Source organism: Coregonus clupeaformis, chromosome 1 (genome assembly GCF_020615455.1).
Source record: "Coregonus clupeaformis isolate EN_2021a chromosome 1, ASM2061545v1, whole genome shotgun sequence".
Taxonomy (NCBI): Eukaryota; Metazoa; Chordata; class Actinopteri; order Salmoniformes; family Salmonidae; genus Coregonus; species Coregonus clupeaformis.
The window spans coordinates 34,918,727-34,946,318 of NC_059192.1; the positions used below are offsets into that span (position 1 = coordinate 34,918,727).

The following is a 27,592-nucleotide window of genomic DNA, read 5'->3' on the forward strand; positions in this document are numbered from 1 at the left end:
TTTGGTGTAGTATACAGCAAATGAACATGTACAGTAAAACAGATCAACCAGGCCAATCGGAATTCTGATGTAACTGTCAGGTTGTATACTGACTGTAAAAGGAGGGCTACTGATGATGACATGAGTTTATGTCTTTTCGACTGAACAAGTTTTTATAACAAATAAAGGGAAATCTGATTCAAACAACAAAGCGGTCACCCTGACACTTTATTGGGTAAACATTTGAGGAATGAGGCTAGAGAAATGTAACCACTTTTTAATTCAAAGACAGAGCTATTGTATGGATGCAAGGACTGACCATCCATGAAATCAAAGTTGTTGTTTTAACCATGTTACCAGTGTTGATTTTTTAAAAATCATACAAGAGTCTAATCAGCAGGGGCCTAATTTATAACCATCGCGTACATTTTACCCAAAATATCTGAAAAGACTGCGAATGCACCAAAATATTGAGACTAACCTTGGCACACGCCACACATACGCATGTTTCCCGTTATAAATCAGACCTGCCATAAAACTGCGTGCGTGAACAAGCATTAAAACTGAATAATGCCCGTCATTCACCTTTTATGTTGACAATAACGCCCTTATTAGCTGTATACTTGAGAAGGGTGCAATTGCGGCCTGCAACTTGGGGCGTTCCTGCATGTGAGCAACCCCTCTTTATACTTCTACAGGTTTAAGCTAGGACAGGCTTGTGGCATTAATTAAGCAATAAGGCCCGAGGAGGTGTGGTATATGGCCAATATACCACGGCTAAGGGCTGTTCTTAGGCACGACGCAACGCCTGGACACAGCCCTCAGCCGTGGTATATTGGCCATATATCACAAACCACCGAGGTGCCTTATTGCTATTATAAACTCGTTACCAACGTAATTAGAGCAGTAAAAATAAATGTTTTGTCATACCCGTGGTATACGGTCTGAAATACCACGGCTGTCAGCCAATCAGCATTCAGGGCTCGAACCACCCAGTTTATAATGCACAATAACGTTGGTTGCCAGCCGCCGATTAACCCCACAGAAGAAAGGCGGGAGCGACAATGGTAGCTAGCTACCTGTACACCGGTAGACAGTGTCCTTAGTCCCAGCCTGTCGGGTACTGTTTTCCTGCAGTTCTGTTAACGACGGCGAGGGCAGGTGTTTCGGCAGGTGGGAGCAAAGAACATTGTGTGCTAGAACACTGTGTGCTTGATTAGCCAGCTAGTCCGATACACTGCTGGCAGGAGGCGGAGGCGACACCTTGTGCTAGCTAACTAGCATGCTAGCTCGCGCACGGTGTCCCTAACATGCTGACTAGACCGGGCGCGCGCATGCACCATCGCGCGCATGTTGATTTTGTCCATCCACACCAGACGCGATCAGGACATGCAGGTTGAAATATCAAAATGAACCCTGAACCAACTATATTAATTTGGGGACAGGTCGAAAAGCATTAAACGTTCATGGCAATTTAGCTAGCTAGCTTGCTGTTGCTAGCACGGTTTTCTCCGGTACACATCAGGCGGGAGCCGTGTGCTAACCGTGGTCCTCTGTAGCTCAGCTGGTAGAGCACGGCGCTTGTAACGCCAAGGTAGTGGGTTCGATCCCCGGGACCACCCATACACAAAAAATGTATGCACGCATGACTGTAAGTCGTTTTGGATAAAAGTGTCTGCTAAATGGCATATTATTATTATTATTATTAACTAACTATCAAACTAGCACACAGTGTCGCTAACTAGCAAGTGTACCGGAGAAAACCGTGCCCGACTCGCGAGGGTAAAGGACACTGTCTACCGGTCGCCCCCGCCTCTCACTAGCACATCAGGCAGGAGGCTGGGGCAACACCGTGTGTTAGCTAACTAGCTAGCTTGCTAGTTACATGCTGACCACACCGCTCGCGTTAGAAAGTTACAAGCTAGTTAGCCTGCACATGGCGTCTCCCCAGCCGCCCGCCTGCTGTGCTAGCGAGAGGCGGGGGTGACCGGTACTTCGCGCTCTCATGTCGGGCACAGTTCTATTAAAGACAGTGAAGGCAGGTGTTCGGCAGGCGGGAGCGAAGGACACAGTCTACCGGTGTAGCTCCGACTAGCTGGCAAGGAGGGCGGTGGGGGCGAAAAAAAACGAATATTGTACTTTTATTTCCCTTTTGACTCGCATTCAAAAGTGTCATAAGCATGAAGATGTCCGGAACCAATGGGATGCTCGAGAGGGGGGGTTCCTGCAGATGCAGGAATGCCCACATGCAGGAACACCCCGAATTTCTGGCTGCAGTTGCACACTATTGGTATACTTTGGAAGTATTAGAATTAAGCCAAGACAGTAAATCTAAAGGAAATATCAATGGCGAACTTGATGAAATGTCTTTGGAGGTGTTGGCAGAAAGATTTTTTTTGCAGTGACATTTGCTGTATCTGACCATTTCTGAAACACATAAACAATTGCAAATTATTTTGGACCTGTAAACAGATCATTTGAATTCAATAATATTTTGCATTTACTTTCTCCCAAACCTAAATATGCTGCACTGTCTATGAATTCTGAAACATTGTCTACTCTGAAAAAAAAGAAAACTACAGTAGGCCTACTTACAGTGGTAGCCTACACACTTTGTAGTAGGAAGGCCCTTGTGGGTATCCGCCCTATGTATGACATGCGCAGACTAGGTTAGTAAACATGCTGAAGCTAGAACCTCATTGTCGTGCCTCCTTATTTTAGATGACAACTACATGTTGTCAGAAGTGGTTTTAATAATCACATAAATGTGAAGGACTTACCAAGTAAATCATACATTTCAGGCCTCCATGCTGTTTCAAAGCAAGGAGGGCACAGTGTTGGAGATAAACAGCGCAGATCATCATTGGGCTAGCTAACAAGCAAGGACTAAGTTACTGCTAGCAACATGTTGCAAGAGGAAGAAACTGGCAGGATTTCAGGGTTTGCGACTCCAAGTTTAACGGGCTCTCGCGCAAACATGGACAGGCCAGTGGCTAGTGCTTACGGATTTCGCATTAGTCCCCCAGAGAATGTTGATTTTATGGACATTCAAAACTGGCCGAAATGGATCAGGCGCTTTGAAAGGTCCAGAGTAGCTTCAGGCTTAAACGTGAAAAATGAGGCATTTCAAGTTAATACACTGATCTACTCTATGGGTGATGAAGCCGAGGATGTATTAAATGCTTCACCGTTGACTGAGGAAGATAAACGTAACTACTGTGCCGTTAAAGACTGTTTTGAAACGCATTTCGTAGGGAGACACAACATTATATTTGAGAGAGCTAGGTTTAATGTGCGCAAACAGGAGGGTGAAACCACAGACAGTTTTCTCACTGCTGTTCACAAGCTAGCGGAACATTGTCAGTTTGGCGCAATCAGGGAGGAACTGTTTCGAGATCGGATTGTAGTGGGAATAAGAAATATCTCACTTTCTGAAAAGTTAAAGTTGGATTCCCAGCTTACCTTGTCCAAAGCTGTAAACCAGGTTAGGCAGAGTGAGACAGTAAAAAGATAGTAGATGATGCTGCGCCGCAGCAGCTCCTTGCAGAGTGAAGAGAGTGAGGAAATACATGCGTTTTCATACCGTGCTAAAAAAACGGAGGGGAACGCAGAACAGAGACAGACGTGGCGAAAACAATCACAAACAGCACCAGTAGCGAGTTCAAGTGTTTGTCGCAAATGTGGGAAATCCCCTTTGCACAGCTGGAAAGCAGCAAAGGATGCTGAATGCAGGAAATGTCACAGGAGAGGACACTTTTCAGCTGTCTTTCGATCAAAGCAAATGCATGAGGTCTCAGAGGAGGAACAGCAGCTACAGCAGGACAGCATCTTTCTTGGAGAAGTAAGGGAAAACAATGCTGGCTGGCACTCAGACATTAACCTCAATGGGGAGGTTGTGTCATTTAAACTAGACACAGGGGCAGCAGTGACAGCAATCCCCACTAGGCTGTATAGCTATAGTAGAGATGGCCGTTTGGTGTCTACAAACAAAAAACTGTACGGGCCCAGTAATAAGATATTACCAGTGGTAGGGCAGTTGGTGAGTAAACTTGAGAGTAAAGACAAAAGTGCCATCCAGCCTGTCTTCGTCATCGACTCTCTGGCCAGACCGTTGCTGGGGTGAGCGAACAGGAGGATTGTACCAGCATGTTAAATGTGCAACCAGAGGAAAAAAAACTCTAGACCACCTTTACTCCACACACAGAGACGCATACAAAGCTCTCCCTCGCCCTCCATTTGGCAAATCTGACCATAACTCTATCCTCCTGATTCCTGCTTATAAGCAAAAACTAAAGCAGGAAGCACTAGTGACTCGGTTAATAAAAAAGTGGTCAGATGACGCAGATGCTAAGCTACAGGACTGTTTTGCTAGCACACACTGGAACATGTTCCGGGATTCTTCAGATAGCATTGAGGAGTACACCACATCAGTCACTGGCTTCATCAATAAGTGCATCGATGATGTCGTCCCCACAGTGACCGAACGTACATACCCCAACCAGAAGCCATGGATTACAGGAAACATCCGCACTGAGCTAAAGGGTAGAGCTTCCGTTTTCAAGGAGCGGGACTCTAACCCGGATGCTTATAAGAAATCCCGCTATGCCCTCCGACGAACCATCAAACAGGCAAAGAGTCAATACAGGACTAAGATTGAATCGTACTACACCGGCTCTGATGCTCGTCGGATGTGGCAGGGCTTGAAAACTATTACAGACTACAAAGGGAAGCACAGCCGCGAGCTGCCCAGTGACACAAGACTTCCAGACGAGCTAAACCACTTCTATGCTCGCTTCGAGGCAAGCAACACTGAAGCATGCATGAGAGCACCAGCTGTTCCGGATGACTATGTGATCACGCTCTCCGTAGCCGATGTAAGTAAGACTTTTAAGCAGGTCAACATTCACAAGGCCGCAGGGCCAGACGGATTACCAGGACGTGTACTCCGAGCATGTGCTGACCAACTGGCAAGTGTCTTCACTGACATTTTCAACATGTCCCTGACTGAGTCTGTAATACCAACATGTTTCAAGCAGACCACCATAGTCCCCGTGCCCAAGGACACTAAGATAACCTGCCTAAATGACTACCGACCCGTAGCACTGACGTCTGTAGCCATGAAGTGCTTTGAAAGGCTGGTCATGGCTCACATCAACACCATTATCCCAGAAACCCTAGACCCACTCCAATTTGCATACCGCCCCAACAGATCCACAGATGATGCAATCTCTATTGCACTCCACACTGCTCTTTCCCACCTGGACAAGAAGAACACCTACGTGAGAATGCTATTCATTGACTACAGCTCAGCGTTCAACACCATAGTGCCCTCAAAGCTCATCACTAAGCTAAGGATCCTGGGACTAAACACCTCCCTCTGCAACTGGATCCTGGACTTTCTGACGGGCCGCCCCCAGGTGGTAAGGGTAGGTAACAACACATCTGCCACACTGATCCTCAAGACGGGGGCCCCTCAGGGGTGCGTGCTCAGTCCCCTCCTGTACTCCCTGTTCACCCATGACTGCATGGCCAGCACGACTCCAACACCATCATTAAGTTTGCCGACGACACAACAAGGCCTGATCACCGACAACGATGAGACAGCCTATAGGGAGGAGGTCAGAGACCTGGCCGTGTGGTGCCAGGATAACAACCTCTCCCTCAACGTGACCAAGACAAAGGAGATGATTGTGGACTACAGGAAAAAAAAAGAGGACTGAGCACGCCCCCATTCTCATCGACAGGGCTGTAGTGGAACAGGTTGAGAGCTTCAAGTTCCTTGGTGTCCACATCACCAACAAACTATCATGGTCCAAACACACCAAGACAGTCGTGAAGAGGGCACGACAAAGCCTATTCCCTCTCAGGAGACTGAAAAGATTTGGCATGGGTCCTCAGATCCTCAAAAAATTATACAGCTGCACCATCAAGAGCATCCTGACTGGTTGCATCACCGCCTGGTATGGCAACTGCTTGGCCTCCGACCGCAAGGCACTACAGAGGGTAGTGCGTACGGCCCAGTACATCACTGGGGCCAAGCTTCCTGCCATCCAGGCGGTGTCAGAGGAAGGCCCTCAAAATTGTCAAAGACTCCAGCCACCCTAGTCATAGACTGTTCTTTCTGCTACCGCACGGCAAGCGGTACCAGAGTGCCAAGTCTAGGTCCAAAAGACTTCTCAACAACTTCTACCCCCAAGCCATAAGACTCCTGAACAGCTAATCATGGCTACCCGGACTATTTGCACTGCCCCCCCTCCCCCACCCCATCTTTTTACGCTGCTGCTACTCTGTTAATTATTTATGCATAGTCACTTTAACTCTACCCACATGTACATATTACTTCAACTACCTCAACTAGCCGGTGCCCCCGCACATTGACTCTGCACCGGTACCCCCCTGTATATATAGCCTCCCTACTGTTATTTTATTTTACTTCTGCTCTTTTTTTCTCAACACTTTTTTGTTTTATTTACTTTTTTATAAAAATAAATGCACTATTGGCTAAGGGCTGTAAGTAAGCATTTCACTGTAATGTCTGCACCTGTTGAATTCGGCGCATGTGGCCAATACAATTTGATTTGATTTGATTTGACCCAGGGGAGGTTTTCAAAAATACATTCCCAAAAGTGTTTTCTGGCCTAGGAAGGCTAGAAGGTGACTACAAAATCAGCCTGAAAGAGGATGTGGTCCCCTATGCCTTCACCACCCTCCGCCGTGTGTCTATCCCTTTATTGGCCAAAGTAAAGGAAGAGTTGGGGAGGATGGAAGAAATTGGGTCGTGTCTAAAATAGAGAGTCCCACTGACTGGTGTGCAGGGATGGTGGTGGTCCCAAAACCAAATGGGGACATAAGGATCTGTGTGGACATGAGTAACTTGAATGAGGCACTCTGCAGAGAGAGACACATCATACCATCAGTGGAGCAGTCGCTGGCTCAGCTGGATGGCTCACAAGTCTTCACAAAGCTGGATGCCCGCTCAGGCTTCTGGCAGATACCCCTGTCACCAGAGAGTAGGGCGCTCACAACGTTTATAACACCATTTGGCTGGTACTGTTTTAACTTTTTGCCATTTGGAACTGCTTCCGGTCCTGTAAATTTCCAAAGACGCATGTCCCAGCTGTTGGATGGGCTGAGTGGCGTCATAGTCCATGCGGACGACGTGCTCGTGTGAGAGCAGAACATGATGAAAGGCTCACAGCAGTTCTGACCAGACTCCAGGAAACTGGCCTGACACTCAATGAAAAATGCACCTTTGCACCGTCAGAGGTCTTGTTCTTGGGACACAAAATCAGTGCAGCTGGAATAGAGCTGGACCCGGAGAAGATCAACGCCATCACAGATATGCCCATCCCCCAGAACGTGGCTGAGGTCAGGACCTTCTTAGGCATGGCCACATATGTGGGTAAGTTCCTCCCACATTTTTCAGATACAACCAAACCCCTGAGAGTCTTACTAGCCAAAGAGAATGACTGGTAATGGGGTCACATGCAACAGGTGGCGTTTGACAAGATCAAAGGAGACCTGGCCTCACAGAGAGTGCTGGCCCAGGACTGTCCCCACACTAAGACAAAGGTATCAGCAGATGCATCATCCTTTGGGCTAGGGGCGGTCCTCACACAGATGCAGGACAACATGGAGTGGCGTCCAATAGCATACATCTCACAAAGCTTATCCGACACGGAGCAAAGGTATGCACAAGTGGAGAAGGAGGCGTTGGCTATCACATGGGCATGTGAAAGGCTCAGCCAATACCTTATTGGCCTGCAGTTTACAGCAGAGACTGACCACAAACCACTGTTGGCTCTGTTAGGGACAAAAGCACTGGACGACTTGCCTCCCAGAGTTCTGAGCTTCCGCCTCAGATTGCTGAGGTTCACCTACAAGATGGTGTATGTGCCAGGGAAGGCACTGATCACAGCAGACGCACTCTCTAGGGCCTCAATTAAACGTCCATTAACAGAGGAAGAGCAATGTCTAGAGGGTGAGGTACAGGTGTCCATTAATGCAGTAAGAGACAGCCTGCCTGCATCTCAGACCAAACTGCAGCAGATTGCAGATGAGCAACAGCGAGACCCCATCTGCCGACAGATAGTACAGCAGTGCAAAAAGGGATGGCCCAGGCAGGAGGAACTGCCTCAGCTGCTGAAGCACTATTGGGTGCACCAATGTGACTTCCACTATAATGGAGACCTTCTCATGAAAGGACAACTGGAAATGCTAGACAGAGTGAATGAGAGACACATAGGGATAGCCAAATGCAGACTGAGGGCTCAACAGTCGGTGTGGTGGCTTGGTCTGAGTACTCAGATTGCCAAACTGGTGGCCCAGTGTGAGGTGTGTGCAAAATGTCAACCTTGCCATCCTGAACCAATGATGGCAACGGAGCTGCCAAAACGGCCATGGCAAAAAGTAGGGGCAGATATGTTCTATTGGAAAAATGACACTTATCTGCTAGTGGTAGATTACTATTCAAGATACATTAAAATAGCAAAGACACCCATAACCACATCAGCTGGTGTTATCAATGGATTACTGAGGTCCTGGTTACAGATAACGCTCCCCAGTTCTCCGCAAGCTCCTTTTCTGCTTTTGCCGCAGAATAAGACTTCACACATGTGACCAGTAGCCCCTACCATGCACAGAGCAACTGTGAGGCAGAAAGAGCTGTGAAAACAGTCAAAGGACTGCTAAAAAGAACAAGGATCCGTACAGGGCTCTGTTATCTTAACAGAGTTACACCACTGCATCGAGGGACGTCGCTTGCCGAGCTCCTGATGGGCAGAAGGCTGCACTCCCCATTGCCTGTCTCGCCGGCTCAGCTTAAACCCCAATGGCCTAACAGGAAGGCCTTCGCTGAGAGGGACAAACGGCTGAAACAAACACAAACCGGAGACTTTCATCGGAGACACCGTGCTACGGAGAGGCCAGAGCTGACAGAAGGTCAATGTGTGTGGATTACAAACTCAAAGACACCAGCAATAGTGCTGAGGAAAGCGGATGCCCCACGCTCCTATGTGGTGGACACAGGCTCAGAGGATGTACGGAGGAACAAAACACACCTCAGAGCTCTTCCAGATCTACCAGCCACACAGGCTGAAGAGGCCACAGACAACACACAAAGAGGGGGAAGGAGAGAGAATGCTCACAGAGCCACAAGCTTGCCCAAAAAGCATTCTCACAGAGCCACAAGCTCGCCCAAAAAGGGATGTGAAGCCACCAGAGTGGCTGAAAGAGTATGTTGCGTGAATAGAATACATACTGTTGGGGACCATACCCAGAAAAAAGAGACTGTACCTAAGTTAATGCATAGGAGTTCAGACTGTGTAATTGAATGCTTTCATACTGTTTCAGGATGTGAAGTAGCATGTTAAAGAGAATAATACTGGTTTCCGAATTGCATTTCAGTTATGCTTCAGTGGTTATGAATGTTGAATTCTTGTTCATTGGAGAGGGGAAGATGTAGTAGGATGGCCCTTGTGGGTATCCGTACCTACAGTGAGGGAAAAAAGTATTTGATCCCCTGCTGATTTTGTACGTTAGCCCACTGACAAAGAAATTATCAGTCTATAATTTTAGTGGTAGGTTTATTTGAACAGTGAGAGACAGAATAACAACAAAAAAATCCAGAAAAACGCATGTCAGAAATGTTATAAATTGATTTGCATTTTAATGAGGGAAATAAGTATTTGACCCCCTCTCAATCAGAAAGATTTCTGGCTCCCAGGTGTCTTTTATACAGGTAACGAGCTGAGATTAGGAGCACACTCTTAAAGGGAGTGCTCCTAATCTCAGTTTGTTACCTGTATAAAAGACCCCTGTCCACAGAAGCAATCAATCAATCAGATTCCAAACTCTCCACCATGGCCAAGACCAAAGAGCTCTCCAAGGATGTCAGGGACAAGATTGTAGACCTACACACGGCTGGAATGGGCTACAAGACCATTGGCAAGCAGCTTGGTGAGAAGGTGACAACAGTTGGTGCGATTATTCGCAAATGGAAAAAACACAAAAGAACTGTCAATCTCCCTCGGCCTGGGGCTCCATGCAAGTCTCACCTTGTGGAGTTGCAATGATCATGAGAACGGTGAGGAATCAGCCCAGCACTACACAGGAGGATCTTGTCAATGCAGCTGGGACCATAGTCACCAAGAAAACAATTGGTAACACACTACGCCGTGAAGGACTGAAATCCTGCAGCGCCCACAAGGTCCCCCTGCTCAAGAAAGCACATATATAGGCCTGTCTGAAGTTTGCCAATGAACATCTGAATGATTCAGAGGAGAACTGGGTGAAAGTGTTGTGGTCAGATGAGACCAAAATCGAGCTCTTTGGCATCAACTCAACTCGCCGTGTTTGGAGGAGGAGGAATGCTGCCTATGACCCCAAGAACACCATACCTACCGTGAAACATGGAGGTGGAAACATTATGCTTTGGGGGTATTTTTCTGCTAAGGGGACAGGACAACTTCACCGCATCAAAGGGACGATAGACGGGGCCATGTACCGTCAAATCTTGGGTGAGAACCTCCTTCCCTCAGCCAGGGCATTGAAAATGGGTCGTGGATGGGTATTCCAGCATGACAATGACCCAAAACACACGGCCAAGGCAACAAAGGAGTGGCTCAAGAAGAAGCACATTAAGGTCCTGGAGTGGCCTAGCCAGTCTCCAGAACTTAATCCCATAGAAAATCTGTGGAGGGAGCTGAAGGTTCGAGTTGCCAAACGTCAGCCTCGAAACCTTAATGACTTAGAGAAGATCTGCAAAGAGGAGTGGGACAAAATCCCTCCTGAGATGTGTGCAAACCTGGTGGCCAACTACAAGAAACGTCTGACCTCTGTGATTGCCAACAAGGGTTTTTGCCACCAAGTACTAAGTCATGTTTTGCAGAGGGGTCAAATACTTATTTCCCTCATTAAAATGCAAATCAATTTATAAAATTTTTGACATGCGATTTTCTAGATTTTTTTTTTTTTCTACGTCTCTCACTGTTCAAATAACCCTACCATTAAAATTATAGACTGATCATGTCTTTGTCAGTGGGCAAACGTACAAAATCAGCAGAGGATCAAATACTTTTTTCCCTCACTGTATGTATGACATGCGCAGACTAGGCTAGTAAACATGCTGAAGATAGAACCTCGTTGTCGCACCTCCTTATTTTAGATGACAACTACACTTCAATGCAAAAGATCAACTGTCACTAACAGTCAATGATTGCATCTTGGTATTTAGCTACCTGTTTTTTTGTTATGAATAAGTCATCATATATTCCCCATTTGCACAAGGCTACTAGTCTACTTTTGCCTTCTTGCAATGCAATACTTCAACCACTAGAAACTGCACACGCGTGGTCTAAAGTTGGCGGGAGGATAAGCACATTCTCACGTTAAGTTGAGTTTCTATGAATGCCACCTTTTGCGTGAAAACTGGCGCACGCATGTTTTGGGGCATATTTTGTGCTTATACAACGTTTATAAATGAGGCTCCAGGAGTTCATAATGATGTACTTTAGTAGATCACTTACCATTGAGCCCCACTGCAACCTCCCGCAGCTGCTTCCCATGGATGACCTGACATATGTACACTCCGCTATCTGACATTCTGAACCGTTCCAGCTTCAGAGACACATTGCCTCTTTCCAGCTCCTGGGTGATCAGACTCAGTCTTCCCTTGTAGCCCCTCACCTCTGTCACCTGGCCCCTCTTATACAGGTAAATACACTGTGTTTTCTTAAACCACCGGATTGTCATGGCAACAGCACTGATCTCAGGGGACAAGTGACAGGGGAGGGTGACCTCATGGTCAACATAAGTCTCCACTTTGTTTTGGGGGGTAAGTTTGAACTCATCTGTTTGGGGAAAGAGAAACATTCTGGGTTATCTCTGACACAAATACATGCAGACCATTGACAAACGTGCACACTTTGGAATCAAACAAACCGTTTGTGAAGTGCTTCTTTCTCAAGGTAAATTCATGCAAAAATAGGCCTAACCATTCAAATGCTGAGACTGTAACGTGGTGACTTACCATGATCTCTGGACTCTGCCATTTTCCCTGCATAATAAAAACTTTGATCAGGGAGTGATAATCAAGTAATAAAACCTGCATTGGTTTATTTTCATAGAATTGTAGTGTGTTGTTTTTTTATTCCTTATGCATTCCTCTATTCATCTATCAAATTACCTTCCTCAAGAACTTGTCTATTTTTGAAGGTGAAAAATACAGACATTCACTTTTACCTTTAATGGTCTTCGTTATGTCTCCCACCTAATTTAAAGATTGTTGATTCAAATCCAGAAAGTCACTACATCGTTTGTGAAAACCATACTGTGCACTTATATCACATAATCCTTTTATACACAAATTCAAACAGCATTTTCAAAGGTCATCTGCAGATGCATGCATGTGATAGATCTCCTTCGGTGTTGATTAACTAGACTTTCACCTTTACACTGGAACTTACAGTACAGGTGACTTCAGTAAACTCCGCCTTTCCACTCTCTGCATGTTGCAATGATGTGTATAAACCCTGGATTGCTGATGCTATGTAATGGCCATTGAGAGGTTTTAAAGCCACCAGCCGCCATTTTGGCACTCCCCAGAAGGAGCAGTCCTCCATAGGAATGAATGGAATTCTACAGTATTTTAATTAAATGTTTACAAGTATTTCTTAAAAACATGTATTTAAGTATTACTTTGTTGTAGTGGGGACAGTAACATTAGTACTCTATAAAACAAATATTTTAAGGAATATGTTTTTATATATTATTTTTTTCATGTTCACTTATTATAATTTAAAAGTATGCATTAAGGTGTCTGTAATATAATATACTTGTCAAAATCGAATGTCGACATGAATAAATGCATTTCCAGTTGTGGAAAAAGTACCCAATTGTCATACTTGAGTAAAAGTAAAGATACCTTAATAGAAAATGACTCAAGTAAAAGTGAAAGTCACCCAGTAAAATACTACTTGAGTAAAAGTCTACAAGTATTTGGTTTTAAATATGCTTAAGTATCAAAAGTAAAAGTAAAATAACAAATCATTTCAAATTCCTTATATTAAGCAAACCAGACGGCACAATTTTCTTGTTGTTTTCATTTACGGATGCCAGGGGCACACTCCAACTCTCAGACATCATTTACAAACGAAGCATGTGTGTTTAGTGAGTAAGAGGCAGTAGGGATGACCAGGGTCTGGAGTCCAAATTGGAGATTTTTGTGAGACGCGATGTGGGTGAACGGATGATCTCCGCATGTGTATTTCCTACCGTAAAGCATGGAGGAGGAGGTGTGATGGTGTGGGGGTGCTTTGCTGGTGACACTGTCTGTGATTCATTTAGAATTCAAGGGACACTTAACCAGCATGGCTACCCCAGCATTCTGCAGTGATATGCCATCCCATCTGGTTTGGGCTTAGTGGGACTATCATTTGTTTTTCAACAGGACAATGACCCACACACCTCCAGGCTGTGTAAGGGCTATTTTACCAAGAAGGAGAGTGATGGAGTGCAGCATTAGATGACCTGGCCTCCACAATCCCCCAACCTCAACCCAATTGAGATGGTTTGGGATGAGTCGGACCGCAGAATGAAGGACAACAAGTGCTCAGCATATGTGGGAACTCCTTCAAGACTGTTGGAAAAGCATTCCAGGTGAAGCTGGTTGAGAGAATGCCAAGAGTGTGCAAAGCTATCATCAAGGCAAAGGGTGGCTATTTGAAGAATCTCAAATATAACATATATTTTGATTTGTTTAACACTTATTTGGTTACTACATGATTCCATATGTGTTATTTCATAGTTTTGATGTCTTTACTATTATTCTACAATGTAGAAAATAGTAAAAATAAAGAAAAACCCTGGAATGAGTAGGTGTGTCCAAACTTCTGACTGGTACTGTATGTGTAAGCTAAATATCAAAGTGGTCATGCAGACCTCTTCTGAAAACTATTGCATTTCTTTTAAATTCTGTCTCAATCCTTCTCCTCCAGCTGTCCGCTGAGCTCCCTCTGCACCGTTGTCATTGAGATCATGATGTTCCTCTGTAACTCAGGTAGGACCACCATCAGGTTTCTCTCTGCTTCAACTCTGACCTCTCCTTCATAGTTCTCCCTCATCTCCTCAGTCTCCTGTCTGTCTCTCTTCCCTCTCCCTCCTCCCATTCTCTCTAAATATATCCAGCTTTCTCTCAATTTCCTCCATTCTATCAGTTCCTCTCCATAGCTCCCTCTCTAGTGCTCTTTTCCTCAAACTACATCTATTTATTTTCCTTTCAAACATCTTTGTTTAATGACAAAAACATTATTTTCTGGTCTTTTCACTTCTCCTATTTCTATGTGTTCCTTCTATCTTTGATCCAAGGTCAATAATGCAGAGTTGCAAGTGCAGTCCACCAAGTTGCAACTCTTGGACTGCAAAACTACTGATAATATTCTTGCTAGGCCTAGTTAGACAAACTTATGGTGTGGGCAATTTTATCCATAGCACATTTATTTCTACATGGCAAGATAACTGTGTCATGTTACAATACGATAGTAAAGTAAAAACATTTTTAAGCTCTGACCTAAATGAGTATCAGTTGTTTGTAAACCTTTTATAAAGGATAAATACAATATTACAGTCATGTCAATGAAGTGATGAACTGTTATTTTATAAATGATAATAAAAAGCAATATTGAAACAAATGCCTTTCCATGGAGTCCATTATTATGTAATTGTAGCCAAAACAGATTTCATATATATGGTTAGATACCAAAGCAAGGGTTCATGTGTTGTTTTGTTTTTTAGGGGGGTGGAAGATTATATTTCATAGCGTGGATTCCTGATGTAGAGACGGATTGACAGGGTTTGGGAGCCTCAGCGCTGTGGGCAAGCCCCGTCTCCAGACCCAGCAGTCTACGTAGCCGCGTGATCTCCTGCTTGTACCTGTAGAGAGGGACAACGCTCATCTAAAACACCCTTTACTCAGACTGTAGTAATCTATCCTTAAATCCAGATATCAGTACCCTGCCACTCTGTTGAGTAGTGCACTTAATGAACTCAGTAGCTATGGGAGAAAATGTCAGGTACATTTATGAGATCTGAGTATCAAAATGGAATAGACAATACAGACATCATGTCTCTATGAGTTTGCTATGTCCTTTTAGTAACTAGACAGCTCCAAAAACATGACAATAGTGGTGTTGTTACCTGCCCAGGTGCTTGTCAAGATACTCCTGCAGCTCTAACACCTGCTCCTCGGCAACTGTAGCCCTGGTGATGAGCTGGGCACGCTCCCTCTCATGGCCCTCCTGTTTGGACAACAGGAATGTTTCCATTTCAACTTAACTCATGTCATAGAAACAGATTATTTTGTTATACAGTTATAACAATTTGATTCTTAAAAGAGAAGTTAATATGGGAGGGTTAAGCAGTGGACTCATATCTGTGATTTGTGTAAGTAGAGGGGTATGTTATTACTTGAGTAGAGTTTGTGATCTCCCGTAACTCTTTCCTAATGTCGGCCCAGGCCTCTTCAGATATCTGCCCTGATTTTCCAAAACTGTACAAGATTAGAGCATTATTTATGGTCTACTTCAATCATACATTTGATTATTATTTTATGTCATTTTGAAAGATATTACTCACTCCTGAAAGTTGACTGTTTGAATAGGTCTAGTTACGACAGCCACCTAAAAAAAGGTACAAATCAATGAATGATCAAGTAATTTCAAAATTTGACTGAGCAACAACAACAACAAAACAGCAACAAAACCCCCATAAAATGCAGCATGCAGACTATATTTAGGAACGTGACAAAACACAGACAAAACAAAGAGTAAACACAGACTAAACAAAAAATAAATGCAGACAAAACACTGAATAACACACACAAAACACAATAAACACGGTCTAGAATACTCAGTCTAAAATCAGTCTTGTCTGTATAACTACCTGCTCCTGAGCCTCTCGGAGCTGGCCCTCCAGCCTGGCCTTGTCCTGGCGTAGGAGCTGGAGCTCCCTGTCCGTCTCTCCCCTCAGCTCACTGGGCTCCAGGCTGAAGTGGGCCTCAGGGGGGCCGGGGTCCAGGCCATTCTCTGGCTGGGACAGGACCTGTTCCCTCTGCACCCTGACACACATACAGAGGAAAGAGTGCTGTCTTAAGGTGTTTGGTATTGTGAAGCCATAGTCATTTGGTGGCTATGAGTTTCTAGATTGCGGACGTGGGACCAGTTTATGAAGAGTGATAGTGTGAAAAAGTGATAGAGGAGATATAAAGTCAGTGGAAAGACAAGGCAATAGAGAACAGAGTGGCTATCTGACCGGATTCTCTGGACGCCTCTTCCCGATAGCACATGCGCAGAAGGTACGGTTGTTTAGCTAGTTCGGCTGCCAAGAGGTGGAACAGGCTACTCTAGCGAATTGCAATGATGTGCTGTATATCAAATTGTTTGGTGTTGCATGATCATTGAGAAGCGAAAGAACAGTTATTTTGCCCCAATGCAATGTGTAGACAGAGCTAGGCTACATGTTACACATGATGTTGTCATGTAGGCTAAATGTGTTTGGTTTCACATTTAGGATAAGGATATTGCAAAAAATGATGTCTGCATCCAGCTTATGTTTGTGCTACTGCAATATTCTTAGTTAAGATGATGCTTTATTATTGTCACTGGTGGATGTGTTGTCTCACAATTTTACCCATGCACTCTGACCACAAGCATTCTGTTGAACGCGGAACGAGGGAGAGCTCGGTTTGTTGTTTTGGAAAGTTTTGAAAGTCTATTGAAAAGGTTTGGTTACTAGCTAGCTACCTTATGAGTTTGCATCCCGCGACGCAGTTGCCATCAGTTGCTGGGACCGCTACTATCTAGCTGTCCAGTGATCCTGCCGACCAAGGCCGGGTCTGAGGAGCTGCTTGGCATAGCAGGTAGTCTAGCTGCTAGCTAGCTGCCTATCAAGCTAGCTGGGTTTTCTTGAGGGCTTGAACGCAGTCCACGACGCGGTTAGCCATTGTGGTTGGGACCGCAGATTGTCCCGGGCTTGTGGCTGTCTACATCCCTGCTATTTGTTGTTGTTGTTTCCAATCTTCCCTGCGACCTGCCCTGTCTGGAACTGCGAGGAATAACAGCGTAACCTACGTTGCTACCATGACAAAGACCAAAGCCGGCGGGAGTACCATTGAGGACAGTGGTGTCTCTCTATCACAGGTGAAGGATCTTTTAAACAAACAAAAAGAGTTACAAGCAGTTGCTACAACAACAAGACAACAGCTTCAAATGTTGTGTCAAAATACTGGTGGAGTCAACTAATAAAAGAACGGACGACCTGACCAGAAAGGTCCAGGACCTGAAGAACAGTTTGCAGTTCTCCCAGGGTCAGCTCGATGAGTTTAAACAGGAGAACGGCAAGATGACAGCAATCTGTAAGTCATTGAGAGAGGACATCCGTTCTGTATGTGAATCCATGATAACAATGACGGAGAAATCTGATTATCTCGAGGGACAATCAAGGCGGAACAACATGGTTGTGGACAAAATTACAGAATCTCCACATGAGACCTGAACAGAGTCTGAGGACAAAGTGAGGGAAATTATCTCGGAGAAACTGAAGATGGACCGATCTTGGAGAAACTGAAGATGGACCATAGGAAGATTGACGTGGAGCGCACCCACAGGACTGGAAAACCCACCACAGGCCCAGGTGACAGGCCCAGGCCAATAGTAGTCAAGTTCCTGAGGTTAAAGGACAAGGTAGCTGTTCTGGAAAGAGCCAAGAACTTGAGAGGAACGTACATCTTCCTCAACAAGGACTATCCTGAAGCTGTGTGCCAGAAGAGGAAATAACTTATCCCAGCCATGAAAGCTGCCAGAGCGCATGGTGACATTGCTTACATCCGCTATGACAGGCTCACTGTCCACCCTCCATCCCAAAAGCCTGGAAGGGATGGATGAGAGCCTATCGGTTCATAGCTTCAACCCCACAGCATACACACACACACACACACACCAACTTATTCATGGTCTGCTGAATTTATATTTTTCTCTTGCTTCGTTTGCTCTTTTCCATATTTGTCCATCTCTGATAAGCTACCCATGAAAGGGCTGAAAATAGACCATATGAATATATGTCGCCTTAGAGATAAGGTTCATGAAATCAATAACTTACTAACATCAGATAACATTAATATATTAGCCACTCACTTAGATAATTAATTTGATGATACAGCAGTAGCAATACAAGGATATAACATCTATAGAAGAGACAGGAATGCTTACGGGGGAGGTGTTGCTGTATATATTCAGAGCGATATCCCTGTAATGCTTAGAGAAGATCTTATGTCAAGTGTTATTGAAGTGTTGTGGTTGCAGGTTCAACTGGCACCAAGTGCCACCAAGTGCTAACAGTTAGTATCTAAATAAAATGTGTGAAATGCTTGATAGTGTATGTGATGTAAACAGAGATGTCTACTTTCTTGGGGACCTGAATATTGACTGGTTTTCATCAAGCTGTCCGCTCAAGAGGAAGCTTCTCACTGTAACCAGTGCCTGTAATCTGGTTCAGGTTATTAATCAATTTACCAGGGTGTTTACATAATGTACACTACAGGAACAAGATCATAAAAATGTATTGATCACATTTTTACTAATACTGTAGTACTTTGTTCTAAAGCTGTATCCGTACCCATTGGATGCATGGATCACATATAGTGGCTATATATAGTGGCTATATCCAGGAAAGCCAAAGTTCCAAAAGCTTGGCCTAAAATAGTGAATAAGAGATCATACAAATGATTTTGCTGTGACTCTTAAGTGGAGGATGTTAAAAATATTTGTTGGTCTGATGTGATTAATAAGGAGCATCCAGACGTTGCACTTGATGAATTTATGAAATTGCTTCTTCCAATTACTGATAAACATGCACCTGTTAAGCAGTGGTGGAAAAAGTACCAAATTGTCCTACTTAAAAGTAAAGATACCTTAATAGAAAATGACTCAAGTAAAAGTGAAAGTCACCCAGTAAAATCCTACTTGAGTAAAAGTCTAAAAGTATTTGGTTTTAAATATACTTAAGTATCAAAAGTAAATGTAATTGCTAAAATATACTTAAGTATCGAAAGTAAAAGTAAAAGTATAAATCATTTCAAATTCCTTATATTAAGCAAACCAGACGGCACCATTTTCTTGTTTTTTTTATTTATGTCTAGCCAGGGGCACACTCCAACCTCAGACATAATTACAAATGAAGCATGTGTTTAGTGAGTCCGCCAGATCAGAGGCAGTAGGGATGACCAGGGATGTTCTCTTGATAAGTGTGTGAATTAGACAATTTTCCTGTCCTGCTAAGCATTCAAAATGTAACAAGTACTTTTGGGTGTCAGGGAAAATGTATGGAGTAAAAAGTACATAATTTTCTTTAGGAATGTAGTGAAGTAAAAGTATAAAGTTGTCAAAAATATAAATAGTAAAGTAGAGTACAGATACTCCAGAAAACGACTTAAGTAGTACTTTCAAGTATTTTTACATAAGTACTTTACATCACTGCTGTTAAGAAACTGACTGTTAGAACTTAAGGATCCATGGATTGATGAGAATTTTAAAAACTGTATGGTTGAAAGAGATGGGGCAAAAGGAGTGGCTAATAAGTCTGGCTGTACATCTGACTGGCTGACTTACTACAAATTGAGAAATGATGTGACTAAACTCAACAAAAAGAAGAAGAAAATGTATTATGAAGCCAAGATCAACAATTTAAAGAATGATGGGAAAAAAATGCTGGAGTACTTTAAATGAAATTAATGGCAGAAAGTCAAATTCAACTCCATCTTTCATCGAATCAGATGGCTTATTCATCACAAAACCATTTGATGTTGCCAATTATTTTAATGATTACTTCATTGGCAAAGTGGGCAAGCTTAGGCAGGAAATGCCAACAACAAACAGTGGGCCATCTTACTCATTCATAAAAAAACAAATAATGAAAGAAAAGCATTGTATGTTTGAATTTTGTAAAGTTAGTGTGGGAGAGGTGGAAAAATTATTGTTATTGATCAATAATGACAAACCTCCTGGCATTGACAACTTAGATGGAAAGCTACTGAGGATGGTAGCTGACTCTATAGCCAGTCCTATCTGTCATATCTTTAATCTGAGCCTAGAGGAAAGTCTTTGTCCTCAGGCCTGGAGGGAAGCCAAAGTCATTCTGCTACCCAAGAGTTGTAAAGCGGCCTTTACTGATTCTAACAGCAGACCTATCAGCTTGTACTGTACTGACGTATGTGTAACTGATAGATGCACACACACACTACATGTTAAAATGTATGTAAATTGTAAAGTATTTTGTCTGTAATGTCTTTTTCGTTATGTGTCGGACCCCAGTAAGACTAGCTGTCGCTATTGGCGTCCGCTAATGGAGATCCTAATAAATCAAATCAAATAAATCAAACAGACAGAGAAGGTTGTAGCTACACACACAACATTTTTTATTTTTTGGGCGGGGGAATGCTCGTTCAAATCGCAGCAGGGTTTTTATTTCAGCTGTTTATAAATGTGTGCGTAAAGACACACATGCGTGATGGGGTTGTTTTGCTCTGGGGAAGAGGCGTTCTGGGGGCGGGACGGGAGTGGAACAGGGTGGTTAGATCCGGTCACCCAGCCTCGGCCAATAAAGAAAGACTACGGAGAGATGGGTTGGGGGTCAAGTTTCCTAATCACACACACAAACCTAACCAAGGATGACAGGACCATCCATGTGCTATCCACATTAATGAGTAAATCACAGAAATACAACATGGAGGGCATGAGAGGGGCTAACCTGTATGCGATAAGCAGGGCTTGGTGGATCTTAGTGAGCCTCTGCAGTCTCTTCTTGTAGGAGCGTGCGGCAGAGGCTAGCTGCTCCTCTCTGGCCCTGTAGGAGGAGCGCACCTCTTGGAGCATGCTGTCCACAAAGCCCCTCATCTTCACCCTCTCTGGGGGGCCCTTCACCCCCTTCCCCTCCACCAGACCATCCACATACTCCTGGAGACAAGAGGCACAGACCAAAATAGATTCCACAGCATGGGTGGTGTGGGTTCACTTTGATGACTGTGGTGTGATGGAGGTTGGGGGCTAGTGGTAGTGGGTTAGGAAGGACGTGGGGTAGGAAAATGGGGGTCTTTCTGTCTGTATATGTCTAGGCTGCCAATCCCTGCATCTGTTTGACTGTGCATAATGTATGTGTAGTTTACGTGTGTGCATGCATCTGTCTTAGTGTGTACTCACAGCTAGGTCCTGTAGGTAGCGCACCAGTCTGGCACGGTACTCCTCATTCAGTTCCTTCACCTGCATCTGTAGCTTAGAGTTCTCTTCCTCCACCTCCTTCAGCTGGCACTGAGAGCTCAACATGGCCTGAATAGGAACACACACACACACCAAATCAACTCACATTTTTACAGACCATCAAGTTGCAGATTCAGATTGATTGATTGAAGACGATTATGGTATAAAACGATAATTTGGTAGACCGGACACCGGTGAAGCTCTCTTTCTTACCGCACTCTGTTCGGCTAGTTTCTGCTGGGTATTGCGGATGGCTCTCTTGGTCTCTTGTTGCTCCTTGCCCATCGCCACCCTGAAGACCCATCACAGGAGAAGTAAAAACATGTCAGAGACCACATACCAGACAAGACCACATCACAAAAAAGAATCCCAAAATTGTAGCGTGGACCACAGTAAAACAGAAACCAAATCAAAGAGAAGATCACAAAGCAGACACAGGCTACAGTGGCTAACGTGAACAGCCTGAGACAAGTTAGACCAGTTGATGACTGAAAGTGAAGGATAATGACAAGATGCCTTGTTTCCTCAATCACTACTGTTTATAGCAGCCAGAGAGGCTATTGCGGGTCCAGGGTTTTGATGTAAAGACATGTGAGACTACATTTTACATTTTAGTCATTTAGCAGACGCTCTTATCCAGAGTGACTTACAGTTAGTGAGTGCATAAATGTTTCATACTAGACTAGTGTGTCTCTCTACTCACACTTTCTCCTCCAGTCTGTGCTGCTGCTCTTCATAGCTCTTCTTCATCTGCTCCAGCATGTCTTTGATCACATCCTGGTTCCCAAGCAGCTATGTCAAACATTGAGAAAAGGGATGTGAATATTGACTGACTATCAGAGTCATATATATATATATATATACAGTGGAGAGAACAAGTATTTGATACACTGCCGATTTTGCAGGTTGTCCTACTTACAAAGCATGTAGAGGTCTGTCATTTTTATCATAGGTACACTTCAACTGTGAGAGACGGAATCTAAAACAAAAATCCAGAAAATCACATTGTATGATTTTTAAGTAATTAATTTGCATTTTATTGCATGACATAAGTATTTGATCACCTACCAACCAGTAAGAATTCTGGCTCTCACAGACCTGTTAGTTTTTCTTTAAGAAGCCCTCCTGTTCTCCACTCATTACCTGTATTAACTGCACCTGTTTGAACTCGTTACCTGTATAAAAGACACCTGTCCACACACTCAATCAAACAGACTCCAACCTCTCCACAATGGCCAAGACCAGAGAGCTATGTAAGGACGTCAGGGATACAATTGTAGACCTGCACAAGGCTGGGATGGCCTACAGGACAACAGGCAAGCAGCTTGGTGAGAAGGCAACAGCTGTTGGCGCAATTATTAGAAAATGGAAGAAGTTCAAGATGACGGTCAATCACCCTCGGTCTGGGGCTCCATGCAAGATCTCACCTCGTGGGGCATCAATGATCATGAGGAAGGTGAGGGATCAGCCCAGAACTACATGACAGGACCTGGTCAATGACCTGAAGAGAGCTGGGACCACAGTCTCAAAGAAAACCATTAGTAACACACTACGCCGTCATGGATTAAAATCCTGCAGCGCGCGCAAGGTCCCCCCTGCTCAAGCCAGCGCATGTCCAGGCCCGTCTGAAGTTTGCCAATGACCATCTGGATGATCCAGAGGAGGAATGGGAGAAGGTCATGTGGTCTGATGAGACAAAAATAGAGCTTTTTGGTCTAAACTCCACTCGCCGTGTTTGGAGGAAGAAGAAGGATGAGTACAACCCCAAGAACACCATCCCAACCGTGAAGCATGGAGGTTGAAACATCATTCTTTGGGGATGCTTTTCTGCAAAGGGGAAAGGACGACTGCACCGTATTGAGGGGAGGATGGATGGGGCCATGTATCGCGAGATCTTGGCCAACAACCTCCTTCCCTCAGTAAGAGCATTGAAGATGGGTCGTGGCTGGGTCTTCCAGCATGACAACGACCCGAAACACACAGCCAGGGCAACTAAGGAGTGGCTCCGTAGAAGCATCTCAAGGTCCTGGAGTGGCCTAGCCAGTCTCCAGACCTGAACCCAATAGAAAATCTTTGGAGGGGAGCTGAAAGTCCGTATTGCCCAGCGACAGCCCCGAAACCTGAAGGATCTGGAGAAGGTCTGTATGGAGGAGTGGGCCAAAATCCCTGCTGCAGTGTGTGCAAACCTGGTCAAGACCTACAGGAAACGTATGATCTCTGTAATTGCAAACAAAGGTTTCTGTACCAAATATTAAGCTCTGCTTTTCTGATGTATCAAATACTTATGTCATGCAATAAAATGCAAATTAATTACTTAAAAATCATACAAATGTGATTTTCTGGATTTTTGTTTTAGATTCCGTCTCTCACAGTTGAAGTGTACCTATGATAAAAATTACAGACTTCTACATGCTTTGTAAGTAGGAAAACCTGCAAAATCGGCAGTGTATCAAATACTTGTTCTCCCCACTGTATGTATATATATATATATATATATAAATAAGAGAGAGAGAGAGAGAGAGAGAGAGAGAGAGAGAGAGAGAGAGAGAGAGAGAGAGAGAGCGAGAGAGAGAGAGTTGGGCCAATGCGGTTTCTGTCTGAACGTTCCGGGAGTGCCACTTTCTCCTCCATAGCTGTTGCTAAGTGATAATTCACACTTCCGTGTTGTGCTGTTTAGTTTTGATAGTTTTCTAAACCTATGAAGATGTCTAGTGAAGCCAGATTTGTTGACACCACAACACAGTACAGACTTGGATACACATTATTCCGAATGCTAATCAATAAAAATGTCTGATAAATTTGCTGCTGTTTTGCTTGTTTACAGCTGGTCATTTCATAGGGAATTGTCATAGGCGCTTTCGTATTGTTACGTCAACATTTAGAGAATAAAGGAGCTAATATGGCAGCCGTTTTTAAACCTGGCCGTACTCTTTATACAGTGGGGGAAAAAAGTATTTAGTCAGCCACCAATTGTACAAGTTCTCCCACATAAAAAGATGAGAGAGGCCTGTAATTTTCATCATAGGTACACGTCAACTATGACAGACAAATTGAGAAAAAAAAATCCAGACAATCACATTGTAGGATTTTTAATGAATTTATTTGCAAATTATGGTGGAAAATAAGCATTTGGTCACCTACAAACAAGCAAGATTTCTGGCTCTCACAGACCTGTAACTTCTTCTTTAAGAGGCTCCTCTGTCCTCCACTCGTTACCTGTATTAATGGCACCTGTTTGAACTTGTTATCAGTATAAAAGACACCTGTCCACAACCTCAAACAGTCACACTCCAAACTCCACTATGGCCAAGACCAAAGAGCTGTCAAAGGACACCAGAAACAAAATTGTAGACCTGCACCAGGCTGGGAAGACTGAATCTGCAATAGGTAAGCAGCTTGGTTTGAAGAAATCAACTGTGGGAGCAATTATTAGGAAATGGAAGACATACAAGACCACTGATAATCTCCTCGATCTGGGGCTCCACGCAAGATCTCACCCCGTGGGGTCAAAATGATCACAAGAACGGTGAGCAAAAATCCCAGAACCACACGGGGGGGACCTAATGAATGACCTGTAGAGAGCTGGGACCAAAGTAACAAAGCCTACCATCAGTAACACACTACGCCGCCAGGGACTCAAATCCTGCAGTGCCAGACGTGTCCCCCTGCTTAAGCCAGTACATGTCCAGGCCCGTCTGAAGTTTGCTAGAGTGCATTTGGATGATCCAGAAGAGGATTGGGAGAATGTCATATGGTCAGATGAAACCAAAATAGAACTTTTTGTTAAAAACTCAACTCGTCGTGTTTGGAGGACAAAGAATGCTGAGTTGCATCCAAAGAACACCATACCTACTGTGAAGCATGGGGGTGGAAACATCATGCTTTGGGGCTGTTTTTCTGCAAAGGGACCAGGACGGCTGATCCGTGTAAAGGAAAGAATGAATGGGGCCATGTATCGTGAGATTTTGAGTGAAAACCTCCTTCCATCAGCAAGGGCATTGAAGATGAAACGTGGCTGGGTCTTTCAGCATGACAATGATCCCAAACACACCGCCCGGGCAACGAAGGAGTGGCTTCGTAAGAAGTATTTCAAGGTCCTGGAGTGGCCTAGCCAGTCTCCAGATCTCAACCCCATAGAAAATCTTTGGAGGGAGTTGAAAGTCCGTTTTGCCCAGCGACAGCCCCCAAAACATCACTGCTCTAGAGGAGATCTGCATGGAGGAATGGGCCAAAATACCAGCAACAGTGTGTGAAAACCTTGTGAAGACTTACAGAAAACGTTTGACCTGTGTCATTGCCAACAAAGGGTATATAACAAAATATTGAGAAACTTTTGTTATTGACCAAATACTTATTTTCCACCATAATTTGCAAATAAATTCATTAAAAATCCTACAATGTGATTTTCTGGATTTTTTTCCCCTCAATTTGTCTGTCATAGTTGACGTGTACCTATGATGAAAATTACAGGCCTCTCTCATCTTTTTAAGTGGGAGAACTTGCACAATTGGTGGCTGACTAAATACTTTTTTTCCCCCACTGTATATTATGGCTCTGTTGACTATTTATGATAAACTGATCACTGATCAGATGTGAAACTGTTAGGCACTATTCAGTTTTCTCTTACATAATGCCTCACTTGCACTGAGTTCCATAGCTATTAGGTTCAAAGTATTACTGACATTCATACATGACTTGTTGTATTCAGATATATACTCACACTCTTCTCCATAGATTTACGTTCTTGGTCCAACATAGCCAGGTCCTCTGGCTGTGATAAGAGAAGAACAAATTTGAGCAATGATGAAGTTATATAGCCACATTGGTAGGAGACCAGAAGGTATTATATAATTTTTTTGTGCCTTACAGGAAATGTATTTTGACAGATTTCTGTCAAATGACAGAATAAAGAAATGTGAAAAGTGAGTGCTAATTGTCATTGTGGCAATCAACCAAATCTCCCTCTCACCATTATTCTATTGTGAGACATACGGCTGACCAGCGCCCGCACCCTGTCCAGCTCCTGAGCAGTCTGTCCATTGACACAACCCTCTGTAGAGGCCCTAACACGCTGCTGCTGTTCCTCCGTCTGCCTGAAGAGGGCATCACGAGCCTGGGCCAGCCCTAGCAGCTCAGCGCTCAGCTCGTCATTCTGGACCACCTCCCTATCGTGGGCCTCGGTCAGAGCCAGGTAGTTCCTCTTCAGGGTCACGTATTCCTCTGTGAGGTCACTTCCTGTCCTCTCTGCCACCTGTAGGCGGGTGGTGACAGACTGGAGCTCCATGGAGAGCCTGTCCCTCTCCATCTCCATCTCCACCACCACCCCTTCCTGGGATAGGATCTGAGGAGGGAAGGGTGAGATACTAGAGTACTATCTGTGCATCAGGGTTGGGATCATTTCTATTAAAGGTGAGTAATGCCTATGTAGGGCCCAGGTGGGTAAAGTAGGGTCCAGAGGTCTGTAATGACTATGTACTACATATTAATTTGAGCATCACCTTTATTTTCAGGTCAAAAATGTCCTTTTCATACTGCTCCCTCACTTTGTTGGTCTGTATATGTACCTCGACAAGCTCCTTAGATATCTGAGGGATAAAGGGATATAAAAGGATAAATATTCCAGTTAACAAAAAGACAAGAGGTCTACATCATACATAAGTGATTGATAGATGTCCAAACACAATGTAGTCTCATGTATCCTACCTTCAGTTTTTCCTCTTCACTTGAGACCAGTTTGGAAGATAGGTCAGTCTTGGAGCCTGCAAGATAGCCCAACCTGCTCTCAAGGTAGCCCAGTTTGGTAAAGAGGCTTTCATTTTTGTCACGGAGCTGGACCTACATTGGTTGGTATATATATATATATTTTTTTATTTATTATTATTTTATTTTTTAAACAATGAAGAATTTGTTTTATACATTTTTCAGATATACAAACCATAGGCCTACTGAAGATAATAAAGCTTGATGCAACTACAAGGTAACCTGGAAGGTTCATGTTAAAAATTTGACCAAAATAGGCCAGTTTAAAAGGATTGTCAAAGTAAATTACTTACATTTTCATCTGTCAAACAACGAATTTTGTCCTGTAGTTCATTTAAAGACGGACGGTGGTCCCATGAGTCCATGTTTCTAATGCCAAACAAATTAATTATTCTAAGTTCCAGAGCTAGGAGAAAGTGTCTTGTATCTACAACATTGGTTGTTGCTATGGACACTAAACTGGCCCCTGACCTAAATAGACTACATTAAAAAATTGTTTTTCGACGAATAGGAGCTACATTTATCAAATGTAACGCATTGTATGTATTTGT

The 27,592-nt window shown here is 43.9% G+C and overlaps 2 protein-coding genes across 2 annotated transcripts; both read right to left on the minus strand.

The window, feature by feature from the left end:
• Positions 1-11,496: 11,496 nt before the first annotated feature.
• Positions 11,497-12,368, minus strand: LOC121584923 (butyrophilin-like protein 1). The gene is made up of 3 exons (XM_041901184.1): positions 12,220-12,368; positions 12,008-12,034; positions 11,497-11,828 (listed from the first exon to the last, which is right to left on the minus strand). The coding sequence occupies exons 2-3, from the start codon at positions 12,027-12,029 to the stop codon at positions 11,497-11,499; spliced, it is 354 nt and encodes a 117-aa protein (XP_041757118.1). The 5' UTR covers positions 12,030-12,034; positions 12,220-12,368.
• A 2,104-nt stretch (positions 12,369-14,472) lies between these two features.
• Positions 14,473-27,490, minus strand: ccdc78 (coiled-coil domain containing 78). Its single transcript, XM_041877320.2, has 14 exons — positions 27,335-27,490; positions 26,985-27,116; positions 26,780-26,866; positions 26,251-26,622; positions 26,002-26,052; positions 21,985-22,073; positions 21,495-21,573; positions 21,225-21,350; positions 20,776-20,981; positions 15,916-16,090; positions 15,610-15,653; positions 15,442-15,523; positions 15,172-15,272; positions 14,473-14,907 (listed from the first exon to the last, which is right to left on the minus strand). The coding sequence occupies exons 1-14, from the start codon at positions 27,404-27,406 to the stop codon at positions 14,766-14,768; spliced, it is 1,758 nt and encodes a 585-aa protein (XP_041733254.1). The 5' UTR covers positions 27,407-27,490; the 3' UTR covers positions 14,473-14,765.
• Positions 27,491-27,592: the final 102 nt, after the last annotated feature.

Bases quoted from the DNA above. Each gene is read 5' to 3' on its own strand.
- LOC121584923 (XM_041901184.1), bottom strand. From the start codon at position 12,029: ATGGCAGAGTCCAGAGATCATG. The intron at 11,829-12,007 runs GTAAGTCACCAC...TTCCCCAAACAG, and splicing joins GGCAGAGTCCAGAGATCATG to ATGAGTTCAAACTTACCCCC.
- ccdc78 (XM_041877320.2), bottom strand. From the start codon at position 27,406: ATGGACTCATGGGACCACCGTCCGTCTTTAAATGAACTACAGGACAAA. The intron at 21,574-21,984 runs GTGAGTAGAGAG...ATGGGTCTTCAG, and splicing joins CACAGACTGGAGGAGAAAGT to GGTGGCGATGGGCAAGGAGC. The intron at 16,091-20,775 runs GTTAGCCCCTCT...TATGTGTGTCAG, and splicing joins GCCCTGCTTATCGCATACAG to GGTGCAGAGGGAACAGGTCC.